Source organism: Crinia signifera, chromosome 11 (genome assembly GCF_055691185.1).
Source record: "Crinia signifera chromosome 11, ASM5569118v1, whole genome shotgun sequence".
Taxonomy (NCBI): Eukaryota; Metazoa; Chordata; class Amphibia; order Anura; family Myobatrachidae; genus Crinia; species Crinia signifera.
This window is the reverse complement of record NC_139227.1, coordinates 31,746,657-31,759,987: the sequence shown is the minus strand read 5'-3', so window position 1 is coordinate 31,759,987 and position 13,331 is coordinate 31,746,657. Positions and strand designations below refer to the sequence as shown.

The 13,331-nt window shown below is 42.3% G+C and overlaps 1 protein-coding gene across 2 annotated transcripts in view; it reads left to right on the top strand.

Annotated features, from left to right (window-relative positions):
- Window positions 1–13,331, top strand: part of NECAB2 (N-terminal EF-hand calcium binding protein 2) — a 127,625-nt gene that overhangs the window by 105,981 nt on the left and 8,313 nt on the right. For both annotated transcript variants that reach the window (XM_083163964.1, XM_083163963.1), the window contains 2 exons: window positions 762–874; window positions 3,852–3,929. In XM_083163964.1, coding sequence (XP_083020090.1) covers window positions 762–874; window positions 3,852–3,929 — 191 coding nt within the window. The remainder of the gene's footprint in view (window positions 1–761; window positions 875–3,851; window positions 3,930–13,331) is intronic.

The window sequence follows — 13,331 nt, the reverse complement described above, 5'->3', positions numbered from 1 at the left end:
GTTTAGAGAATCCTGCCCCCTGTGTATTACAGTAAGTTTTATTTATATAGCGCACTGAGTCCTGTTGGAGAATGTGCGCTATATAAATAAAACTTATTTACTTACTAATTCCATTTCTGATATATTGGGCCAGATGCATCAAGCATCTCCACTTTATCAAGTGATAAAGTGGAGAGTGATAAACAACCAGCCAATCAGCTCCTACCTGTCATTTTTCAAACCCAGCCTGTAACATGGCAGGTAGGAGCTGATTGGCTGGTGGTTTATCACTCTCCATTTTATACCTTTTTGAAGCTTGATACATCTGTCCGAAGAAATGTTTGTAGACTTTCACTCGTATAGTTGTAAATGATTGTATTATACATTTATACATAAGCCAATTGATACACAAATTACCATGGTGGCAGCAAACAGAGGGGGCATCTGGGGTATGGTGGCGACAGGTCCGGTGGCTGTCTATCTGCTGGTGATCCCGAGTTATAGCCTTCTTCCGGGGTGCAGCTAACCCCCCTGCAGCATTTTAAGCCAGCTTTGATATCTTTAAGCTTGCATTTCTCTAGACCCCCCCCCCCGCCACACCCTTCCCCATACTATACATCAGTTCTAGCAGGAGAATGTACCTGCACCATGGGTATGAGGCCATTAAGATTATGGTACCCAGCAGACACAGGGTAATAAGACACATTGTACTGTTTGGCCATCATGAAATCCTTTCCTAAGCTCCTACGTATAATATATGTGATTCTCCTTTCTGTCCTCAGTACCTTTTCTTGGTGCGGCAAGAAATGAAAGTTTCCCAGAAGTCTGTGGGCGAGTTTTGCAGCTCTCTGAAGCAGTATTTAAAGAATGTATCTGGAGAAGATGAATGCTTTCAGTGAGTATAACAGACATTGGGCGACCGAGCTGGTCCACTAATGAGAACAAATTGGCGCCTGGGGTCTGTCAGTTATTTAAATGATTTCTCTGGGTCTGTTTTGTTCTGTGCATTTATGCTATATTTACATATATCTATATATATTTATATATTGTCATCATTTTGCTAGGTGGATGTGCCAGTAATCAATACATTTGCTACAAATATTGTGTTACCTCCTGAACCTAACATACTGTATAACCAGTTTAGAATGATGTCAATTGGTCCTCGTAGGTATTTGTCACGCACGGTTCCCCAAATCATTTTTCCCTTTTTATTATGTTTCATTGATTTATGGCAACTTCTTACATTGCTTCTTTTGTTGTGGTGTGTTGTGGTGTGGTGTGGTGTGTTGTGTTGTCTACTCTCCCTAAATATAATGGAAATTCACGAAATACAGGGTGGTAAATTTACAAAGATGGGAGTTCTATGGAAGATGGGATGTATCCCATAGCAACCTGGGGGAGATTCTGTAAACTAAAAATGCGGTAAAAACCCCGTTATCGGGGTTTTTACCGCATTTTGGGATGCTCCAAGCATCCCCCGCCGGGTTACCGCAGGGGGCATCGCCAGAAAAATCTGGTGATGCCCCATAGAAGCCTACGGGCTTCTAACGCAAACCCACCGCCGCCCTGCACCGACCTACCGGCAACCCCCGCAGCCCCGCACCGAGCCCCCCTCACAGAGCTGTGCTGCCCGGACCTGTGACCTCCTCCTCCCTGCACTTTACATCCTCTTCCGGGTGCAGGGAGAAGGAGAACCAGCCCCCCCTGCAGCAGCAGCAGCAGCCGGCCAGCCAGGTAAGAGAGGGAGGGGGGGAGCCGCCGGGACCCGTCGTTCATCGCCGGGTCAACGCAAAAGACAGCTCTTAACGCAAGAGCTGTCTTTTGTGATAATCATCGCATATGTTACAGCATATGCGATAATTATGTTTGCGGTAGCCAGCGATGGGCGGCGGTAAGGGGGCGCGGATATTAGAGCATCCCCCCCTCTATCTGTTATCTTCTAGAAGGTGCTAAAAAAATAAGTAGACTCTTATTGGTTGCTATGGCCAACATCCCAACTTCAATAGAACTCCCTGGGGTACATTTACTAATATGGGAGAGTAGTCAGCCTCAGGGTGAGACCATGACCTCATCTGTGACATCATCATACTGACACGTCCTCCTAACCCATATTGCTGCGTCTGTGATGCTATGATGACTCTACCACCATCCAAATGGAGTCATAGAAAGCCATCTTTGATGGTTATACGGCCTTAAGGGCCCCATACATCAGCAATTAATTGTGACAGTTTTCAGATCTGGAGATGATTGCCACAATTAATTTTAGATGTGTGGGCTCCCCTTTTGGCAATCCCAATCAAAATCGCCAATCGATTGCTTAATCAAGTTTTTAAACATGTTTAATAATCTGGTATTATCTGCAGATCTTTTTTATATGTGTGGGTATTCCCAATTCGTCTTCTTCATCTATGTACATTATGAACAGCAATCGATTGGGCAATTTCCAGATATGAAGATGCAAAAATCTGCCGATCACTGAAATAAATCTGTAATGTGTGGGCAAAGTCAGATAGATTGTAAAATCCATTTATCTGGCCAAAAAATCCCTGTATCTGGAAATCCATAAATTGTGATTGCTGATGTATGGGGCCCATTAATGTATAGAAAGTTCGGTACTGCTTTCCTAGCACGGCGCCCATGATCTAGATTGTATGTGCGGGGCTGATATCTCAAGCATCTCATGCATCTTATGTGTTTGTGCGGCATAAAATGCATGAGATGATGCAATCAACGCAATCGACGAGATTTTTACATTTGAATCAATGTAAAAAGGCCCCAAAACCCCAATTTTAATTGCTAACCCCCCCTCATGGGTGAAATGGCCCCCCCATTGTTAACGCCACCCCACTATTGATGCCAACCCGAAGTGTGGCGAGCGGCGGCGGTACGCGTCCTCTGACCTTTTCATACGCCCACTATCCACGTTGGCGTGGAGTTGATTTTATATAGTGTGGCGAGCCACCGAGCCCGAAGCGTGGCGAGCGGACGCGGAATACATGTAAAATCAACTCCACGCTGACGTGGATAGTGGGGGTATGAAAAGGTCGGAGGACGCGTACCGCCGCCGCTCGCCACGCTTCGGGTTGGCGTTGATCGTGCTGGTGGCGTTAACAATATTTATTGGGGGCTCAGGAATTTTTTATCTCATGGATCTCATGGATGCATAAGATCCATGAGATAAAAAAATCGGGTCCATCGCGTTGATTGTATGCCTTAAGTACCTTAAACTTAAGGCATACAATCAATGAGACGGGCGCCGTGCTAGGAAAGCAGTACCGAAAGTTCCTGTTTTATTAGTGTCTCGTGTTAAATTGCCTACCCAAATCTGGTATAGGGCCTACCCTAAGCCATTTAATATCCCAGTAGTGCATCTGATTGTACCCACCCAAAACCATGGACCATGGACCAGTGGGGGCGAGAACCTCCCACTGTAGAATCCTTTAAAAATAGAATAAAAATGTACCTATTTACTCAAGCATTTCACTGACATCTACTGTTAAGCTTGTTTTGTATTTTGAGCTGTAAAGACAATGGTGAAGCACTTTGAGTCCTATTGGGAGAAAAGCGCTATATAAATATCATTATTATTATTATTATATTATTATTATTTGATCAGGGTACTTAAATGTCTGCAGTTAAAATAATATTTCTCTCCCTGGGCCAGATGTATCAAGCTTCAAAAGTGATAAAATGGAAAGTGATAAACAGCCAGCCAATCATCTCCTACCTGTCATTTTTCAAACCCAGCCTGTAACATGACAGGTAGCTGATTGGCTGGCTGTTTATCACTCGCATTTTATCACTTTTTGAAGCTTGATACATCTGGCCCATTCACAACAGTTTCTTATCTGTGTTATGTGTTCTTTCTTTAGTGTGACCGCTGTGCGGCTACAAGATAACATTACCTTTATTGTCTATGAGTTTTGGGAGGCAGAGGAGGACTGGAAGAGGTTAGTATCTGATTTATTCATGGGTTTGTTTGAGCCTGGCTGTAATCCATTGAACCACTCTATGGTATCATATTAGAACATGATGGTCCTCATTTAGAGTTGGGCACAATGTGTATGTGGTGCCCATGTTTTTGTAGCGGATTATTGTTGTACTGCACTTGCAGCCCGGTTGTCTGCGATGGCGATTGCTATGTGAATTTTTTTGGGAGAGGAAATGGGGGTGTGTAACAACCGCCCTGGAGGCATGCCTCCGCCTGCAACTGAGGGGTGAATTTATGAAGCTTGGAGAAGTGTTATCTATCCCCATAAAGAACGTTATGAGCAAGGTGATAATGGTTCAGCCAATCAGCTCTTACCTGTCAATTTACATATTGTAGCTGATTGGCTGAACCATTATCACCTTGCTCATAACGTTCTTTATGGGGATAGATAACACTTCTCCAAGCTTCATAAATTCACCCCTGAGTCACCATACACAGTTGTAGAGGTTCTGGCAATCAGCAGAACGGAGACTCATTCAGTTCGTGTTTCCGTCCAAAAGTTCCTGCATCTGCATTGTTAGTGCATGTTCACCATTACACATGTTGTACACACATTACACACATGTAGTGCATGTTCACCCCCCCCCCACACACACACACACACACACACACACGATAAAGTCCTGCGGGGTAAGGGTCAGTTAACCGCTCCGGGAAGTTTCTGAAGATAAGCCGAAACCAACTTATGCAAGTGCAGAGGAACCGACAGCCAAGATTTGGGTGGTTATTGAATCCTGGGTCACGACATTGAGAGAGAAGCTTGCATACTAAAGTGAAGCTTGATTACTTAAGTGAGTTGGAAACTGAAGCAGGTGAGTTATCTTGCATTCTGTCTGTCTTGTATTCTTTATCTGTCTTTCTATATAGAGACTGTAATTTTGAGGGAGAAATCTGAGTGTGATTTTGGTTGTGCCTGTATCTGTATAGTGTATTGTTACTAGGTGTGAACAGATACTAGGAGGAGGAGCTAAATCTAGGTGTCAAGGAAGATTAGGGGGAGGAGCTGAGTGTAACAGGGGCCTGACATACTATATAAGGAGGGGCAGAGCTCATTTGGGAGCTTGCTCATTGAGAGAGAAGCTTGCATACTAAAGTGAAGCTTGATTACTTAAGTGAGTTGGAAACTGAAGCAGGTGAGTTATCTTGCATTCTGTCTGTCTTGTATTCTTTATCTGTCTTTCTATATAGAGACTGTAATTTTGAGGGAGAAATCTGAGTGTGATTTTGGTTGTGCCTGTATCTGTATAGTGTATTGTTACTAGGTGTGAACAGATACTAGGAGGAGGAGCTAAATCTAGGTGTCAAGGAAGATTAGGGGGAGGAGCTGAGTGTAACAGGGGCCTGACATACTATATAAGGAGGGGCAGAGCTCATTTGGGAGCTTGCTCATTGAGAGAGAAGCTTGCATACTAAAGTGAAGCTTGATTACTTAAGTGAGTTGGAAACTGAAGCAGGTGAGTTATCTTGCATTCTGTCTGTCTTGTATTCTTTATCTGTCTTTCTATATAGAGACTGTAATTTTGAGGGAGAAATCTGAGTGTGATTTTGGTTGTGCCTGTATCTGTATAGTGTATTGTTACTAGGTGTGAACAGATACTAGGAGGAGGAGCTAAATCTAGGTGTCAAGGAAGATTAGGGGGAGGAGCTGAGTGTAACAGGGGCCTGACATACTATATAAGGAGGGGCAGAGCTCATTTGGGAGCTTGCTCATTGAGAGAGAAGCTTGCATACTAAAGTGAAGCTTGATTACTTAAGTGAGTTGGAAACTGAAGCAGGTGAGTTATCTTGCATTCTGTCTGTCTTGTATTCTTTATCTGTCTTTCTATATAGAGACTGTAATTTTGAGGGAGAAATCTGAGTGTGATTTTGGTTGTGCCTGTATCTGTATAGTGTATTGTTACTAGGTGTGAACAGATACTAGGAGGAGGAGCTAAATCTAGGTGTCAAGGAAGATTAGGGGGAGGAGCTGAGTGTAACAGGGGCCTGACATACTATATAAGGAGGGGCAGAGCTCATTTGGGAGCTTGCTTATTGAGAGAGAAGCTTGCATACTAAAGGGAAGCTTGATTACTTAAGTGAGTTGGAAACTGAAGCAGGTGAGTTATCTTGCATTCTGTCTGTCTTGTATTCTTTATCTGTCTTTCTATATAGAGACTAATTTTGAGGGAGAAATCTGAGTGTGATTTTGGTTGTGCCTGTATCTGTATAGTGTATTGTTACTAGGTGTGAACAGATACTAGGAGGAGGAGCTAAATCTAGGTGTCAAGGAAGATTAGGGGGAGGAGCTGAGTGTAACAGGGGCCTGACATACTATATAAGGAGGGGCAGAGCTCATTTGGGAGCTTGCTCATTGAGAGAGAAGCTTGCATACTAAAGTGAAGCTTGATTACTTAAGTGAGTTGGAAACTGAAGCAGGTGAGTTATCTTGCATTCTGTCTGTCTTGTATTCTTTATCTGTCTTTCTATATAGAGACTGTAATTTTGAGGGAGAAATCTGAGTGTGATTTTGGTTGTGCCTGTATCTGTATAGTGTATTGTTACTAGGTGTGAACAGATACTAGGAGGAGGAGCTAAATCTAGGTGTCAAGGAAGATTAGGGGGAGGAGCTGAGTGTAACAGGGGCCTGACATACTATATAAGGAGGGGCAGAGCTCATTTGGGAGCTTGCTCATTGAGAGAGAAGCTTGCATACTAAAGTGAAGCTTGATTACTTAAGTGAGTTGGAAACTGAAGCAGGTGAGTTATCTTGCATTCTGTCTGTCTTGTATTCTTTATCTGTCTTTCTATATAGAGACTGTAATTTTGAGGGAGAAATCTGAGTGTGATTTTGGTTGTGCCTGTATCTGTATAGTGTATTGTTACTAGGTGTGAACAGATACTAGGAGGAGGAGCTAAATCTAGGTGTCAAGGAAGATTAGGGGGAGGAGCTGAGTGTAACAGGGGCCTGACATACTATATAAGGAGGGGCAGAGCTCATTTGGGAGCTTGCTCATTGAGAGAGAAGCTTGCATACTAAAGTGAAGCTTGATTACTTAAGTGAGTTGGAAACTGAAGCAGGTGAGTTATCTTGCATTCTGTCTGTCTTGTATTCTTTATCTGTCTTTCTATATAGAGACTGTAATTTTGAGGGAGAAATCTGAGTGTGATTTTGGTTGTGCCTGTATCTGTATAGTGTATTGTTACTAGGTGTGAACAGATACTAGGAGGAGGAGCTAAATCTAGGTGTCAAGGAAGATTAGGGGGAGGAGCTGAGTGTAACAGGGGCCTGACATACTATATAAGGAGGGGCAGAGCTCATTTGGGAGCTTGCTCATTGAGAGAGAAGCTTGCATACTAAAGTGAAGCTTGATTACTTAAGTGAGTTGGAAACTGAAGCAGGTGAGTTATCTTGCATTCTGTCTGTCTTGTATTCTTTATCTGTCTTTCTATATAGAGACTGTAATTTTGAGGGAGAAATCTGAGTGTGATTTTGGTTGTGCCTGTATCTGTATAGTGTATTGTTACTAGGTGTGAACAGATACTAGGAGGAGGAGCTAAATCTAGGTGTCAAGGAAGATTAGGGGGAGGAGCTGAGTGTAACAGGGGCCTGACATACTATATAAGGAGGGGCAGAGCTCATTTGGGAGCTTGCTCATTGAGAGAGAAGCTTGCATACTAAAGTGAAGCTTGATTACTTAAGTGAGTTGGAAACTGAAGCAGGTGAGTTATCTTGCATTCTGTCTGTCTTGTATTCTTTATCTGTCTTTCTATATAGAGACTGTAATTTTGAGGGAGAAATCTGAGTGTGATTTTGGTTGTGCCTGTATCTGTATAGTGTATTGTTACTAGGTGTGAACAGATACTAGGAGGAGGAGCTAAATCTAGGTGTCAAGGAAGATTAGGGGGAGGAGCTGAGTGTAACAGGGGCCTGACATACTATATAAGGAGGGGCAGAGCTCATTTGGGAGCTTGCTCATTGAGAGAGAAGCTTTCATACTAAAGTGAAGCTTGATTACTTAAGTGAGTTGGAAACTGAAGCAGGTGAGTTATCTTGCATTCTGTCTGTCTTGTATTCTTTATCTGTCTTTCTATATAGAGACTGTAATTTTGAGGGATAAATCTGAGTGTGATTTTGGTTGTGCCTGTATCTGTATAGTGTATTGTTACTAGGTGTGAACAGATACTAGGAGGAGGAGCTAAATCTAGGTGTCAAGGAAGATTAGGGGGAGGAGCTGAGTGTAACAGGGGCCTGACATACTATATAAGGAGGGGCAGAGCTCATTTGGGAGCTTGCTCATTGAGAGAGAAGCTTGCATACTAAAGTGAAGCTTGATTACTTAAGTGAGTTGGAAACTGAAGCAGGTGAGTTATCTTGCATTCTGTCTGTCTTGTATTCTTTATCTGTCTTTCTATATAGAGACTGTAATTTTGAGGGAGAAATCTGAGTGTGTTTTTGGTTGTGCCTGTATCTGTATAGTGTATTGTTACTAGGTGTGAACAGATACTAGGAGGAGGAGCTAAATCTAGGTGTCAAGGAAGATTAGGGGGAGGAGCTGAGTGTAACAGGGGCCTGACATACTATATAAGGAGGGGCAGAGCTCATTTGGGAGCTTGCTCATTGAGAGAGAAGCTTGCATACTAAAGTGAAGCTTGATTACTTAAGTGAGTTGGAAACTGAAGCAGGTGAGTTATCTTGCATTCTGTCTGTCTTGTATTCTTTATCTGTCTTTCTATATAGAGACTGTAATTTTGAGGGAGAAATCTGAGTGTGATTTTGGTTGTGCCTGTATCTGTATAGTGTATTGTTACTAGGTGTGAACAGATACTAGGAGGAGGAGCTAAATCTAGGTGTCAAGGAAGATTAGGGGGAGGAGCTGAGTGTAACAGGGGCCTGACATACTATATAAGGAGGGGCAGAGCTCATTTGGGAGCTTGCTCATTGAGAGAGAAGCTTGCATACTAAAGTGAAGCTTGATTACTTAAGTGAGTTGGAAACTGAAGCAGGTGAGTTATCTTGCATTCTGTCTGTCTTGTATTCTTTATCTGTCTTTCTATATAGAGACTGTAATTTTGAGGGAGAAATCTGAGTGTGATTTTGGTTGTGCCTGTATCTGTATAGTGTATTGTTACTAGGTGTGAACAGATACTAGGAGGAGGAGCTAAATCTAGGTGTCAAGGAAGATTAGGGGGAGGAGCTGAGTGTAACAGGGGCCTGACATACTATATAAGGAGGGGCAGAGCTCATTTGGGAGCTTGCTCATTGAGAGAGAAGCTTGCATACTAAAGTGAAGCTTGATTACTTAAGTGAGTTGGAAACTGAAGCAGGTGAGTTATCTTGCATTCTGTCTGTCTTGTATTCTTTATCTGTCTTTCTATATAGAGACTGTAATTTTGAGGAAGAAATCTGAGTGTGATTTTGGTTGTGCCTGTATCTGTATAGTGTATTGTTACTAGGTGTGAACAGATACTAGGAGGAGGAGCTAAATCTAGGTGTCAAGGAAGATTAGGGGGAGGAGCTGAGTGTAACAGGGGCCTGACATACTATATAAGGAGGGGCAGAGCTCATTTGGGAGCTTGCTCATTGAGAGAGAAGCTTTCATACTAAAGTGAAGCTTGATTACTTAAGTGAGTTGGAAACTGAAGCAGGTGAGTTATCTTGCATTCTGTCTGTCTTGTATTCTTTATCTGTCTTTCTATATAGAGACTGTAATTTTGAGGGATAAATCTGAGTGTGATTTTGGTTGTGCCTGTATCTGTATAGTGTATTGTTACTAGGTGTGAACAGATACTAGGAGGAGGAGCTAAATCTAGGTGTCAAGGAAGATTAGGGGGAGGAGCTGAGTGTAACAGGGGCCTGACATACTATATAAGGAGGGGCAGAGCTCATTTGGGAGCTTGCTCATTGAGAGAGAAGCTTGCATACTAAAGTGAAGCTTGATTACTTAAGTGAGTTGGAAACTGAAGCAGGTGAGTTATCTTGCATTCTGTCTGTCTTGTATTCTTTATCTGTCTTTCTATATAGAGACTGTAATTTTGAGGGAGAAATCTGAGTGTGTTTTTGGTTGTGCCTGTATCTGTATAGTGTATTGTTACTAGGTGTGAACAGATACTAGGAGGAGGAGCTAAATCTAGGTGTCAAGGAAGATTAGGGGGAGGAGCTGAGTGTAACAGGGGCCTGACATACTATATAAGGAGGGGCAGAGCTCATTTGGGAGCTTGCTCATTGAGAGAGAAGCTTGCATACTAAAGTGAAGCTTGATTACTTAAGTGAGTTGGAAACTGAAGCAGGTGAGTTATCTTGCATTCTGTCTGTCTTGTATTCTTTATCTGTCTTTCTATATAGAGACTGTAATTTTGAGGGAGAAATCTGAGTGTGATTTTGGTTGTGCCTGTATCTGTATAGTGTATTGTTACTAGGTGTGAACAGATACTAGGAGGAGGAGCTAAATCTAGGTGTCAAGGAAGATTAGGGGGAGGAGCTGAGTGTAACAGGGGCCTGACATACTATATAAGGAGGGGCAGAGCTCATTTGGGAGCTTGCTCATTGAGAGAGAAGCTTGCATACTAAAGTGAAGCTTGATTACTTAAGTGAGTTGGAAACTGAAGCAGGTGAGTTATCTTGCATTCTGTCTGTCTTGTATTCTTTATCTGTCTTTCTATATAGAGACTGTAATTTTGAGGGAGAAATCTGAGTGTGATTTTGGTTGTGCCTGTATCTGTATAGTGTATTGTTACTAGGTGTGAACAGATACTAGGAGGAGGAGCTAAATCTAGGTGTCAAGGAAGATTAGGGGGAGGAGCTGAGTGTAACAGGGGCCTGACATACTATATAAGGAGGGGCAGAGCTCATTTGGGAGCTTGCTCATTGAGAGAGAAGCTTGCATACTAAAGTGAAGCTTGATTACTTAAGTGAGTTGGAAACTGAAGCAGGTGAGTTATCTTGCATTCTGTCTGTCTTGTATTCTTTATCTGTCTTTCTATATAGAGACTGTAATTTTGAGGGAGAAATCTGAGTGTGATTTTGGTTGTGCCTGTATCTGTATAGTGTATTGTTACTAGGTGTGAACAGATACTAGGAGGAGGAGCTAAATCTAGGTGTCAAGGAAGATTAGGGGGAGGAGCTGAGTGTAACAGGGGCCTGACATACTATATAAGGAGGGGCAGAGCTCATTTGGGAGCTTGCTCATTGAGAGAGAAGCTTGCATACTAAAGTGAAGCTTGATTACTTAAGTGAGTTGGAAACTGAAGCAGGTGAGTTATCTTGCATTCTGTCTGTCTTGTATTCTTTATCTGTCTTTCTATATAGAGACTGTAATTTTGAGGGAGAAATCTGAGTGTGATTTTGGTTGTGCCTGTATCTGTATAGTGTATTGTTACTAGGTGTGAACAGATACTAGGAGGAGGAGCTAAATCTAGGTGTCAAGGAAGATTAGGGGGAGGAGCTGAGTGTAACAGGGGCCTGACATACTATATAAGGAGGGGCAGAGCTCATTTGGGAGCTTGCTCATTGAGAGAGAAGCTTGCATACTAAAGTGAAGCTTGATTACTTAAGTGAGTTGGAAACTGAAGCAGGTGAGTTATCTTGCATTCTGTCTGTCTTGTATTCTTTATCTGTCTTTCTATATAGAGACTGTAATTTTGAGGGAGAAATCTGAGTGTGATTTTGGTTGTGCCTGTATCTGTATAGTGTATTGTTACTAGGTGTGAACAGATACTAGGAGGAGGAGCTAAATCTAGGTGTCAAGGAAGATTAGGGGGAGGAGCTGAGTGTAACAGGGGCCTGACATACTATATAAGGAGGGGCAGAGCTCATTTGGGAGCTTGCTCATTGAGAGAGAAGCTTGCATACTAAAGTGAAGCTTGATTACTTAAGTGAGTTGGAAACTGAAGCAGGTGAGTTATCTTGCATTCTGTCTGTCTTGTATTCTTTATCTGTCTTTCTATATAGAGACTGTAATTTTGAGGGAGAAATCTGAGTGTGATTTTGGTTGTGCCTGTATCTGTATAGTGTATTGTTACTAGGTGTGAACAGATACTAGGAGGAGGAGCTAAATCTAGGTGTCAAGGAAGATTAGGGGGAGGAGCTGAGTGTAACAGGGGCCTGACATACTATATAAGGAGGGGCAGAGCTCATTTGGGAGCTTGCTCATTGAGAGAGAAGCTTGCATACTAAAGTGAAGCTTGATTACTTAAGTGAGTTGGAAACTGAAGCAGGTGAGTTATCTTGCATTCTGTCTGTCTTGTATTCTTTATCTGTCTTTCTATATAGAGACTGTAATTTTGAGGGAGAAATCTGAGTGTGATTTTGGTTGTGCCTGTATCTGTATAGTGTATTGTTACTAGGTGTGAACAGATACTAGGAGGAGGAGCTAAATCTAGGTGTCAAGGAAGATTAGGGGGAGGAGCTGAGTGTAACAGGGGCCTGACATACTATATAAGGAGGGGCAGAGCTCATTTGGGAGCTTGCTCATTGAGAGAGAAGCTTGCATACTAAAGTGAAGCTTGATTACTTAAGTGAGTTGGAAACTGAAGCAGGTGAGTTATCTTGCATTCTGTCTGTCTTGTATTCTTTATCTGTCTTTCTATATAGAGACTGTAATTTTGAGGGAGAAATCTGAGTGTGATTTTGGTTGTGCCTGTATCTGTATAGTGTATTGTTACTAGGTGTGAACAGATACTAGGAGGAGGAGCTAAATCTAGGTGTCAAGGAAGATTAGGGGGAGGAGCTGAGTGTAACAGGGGCCTGACATACTATATAAGGAGGGGCAGAGCTCATTTGGGAGCTTGCTCATTGAGAGAGAAGCTTGCATACTAAAGTGAAGCTTGATTACTTAAGTGAGTTGGAAACTGAAGCAGGTGAGTTAGAATACTGAAAAGGGTGAGTTTGAACACAGTCTAAATTTTCATATTCTGTTTTATTGTAATATATTCATCTTCATTCTATCCTATTGTAACCTGTTGCTCAATTTTGACATTTAATTCATTGTATCTATATCTTTCCAAACATTGTATTTCATTTTACTCATTCACTATTATTTTCTCTTATCTTTGCCACACATTTATTGCACTCTGTTTCCCTCTTCACGCCTGCTCACATTTGCCTCACTTCTGACCTTCTCTGTTCCCTTCATCCTCTCACTTGTTGTTGTTTCATACTTAATTGGATTACTCAATCAACCTGATTTTACCCACTGGTCTCCTCTCTGACAGTAGTTCCTTGCCTGTTACCTTCTCTCTCACTCTGTTTTCTACCAAATCTACTACAGACGCTGTCTGTCCTCCCAAATCCCTCTGTCTGCTTTCACTAACCTACCCTCTCACCTTCGGTTCCTCATGGCTGTTAATCTCTCAACTTCACTTTCTCCAACTGCTCCTCCCCCCT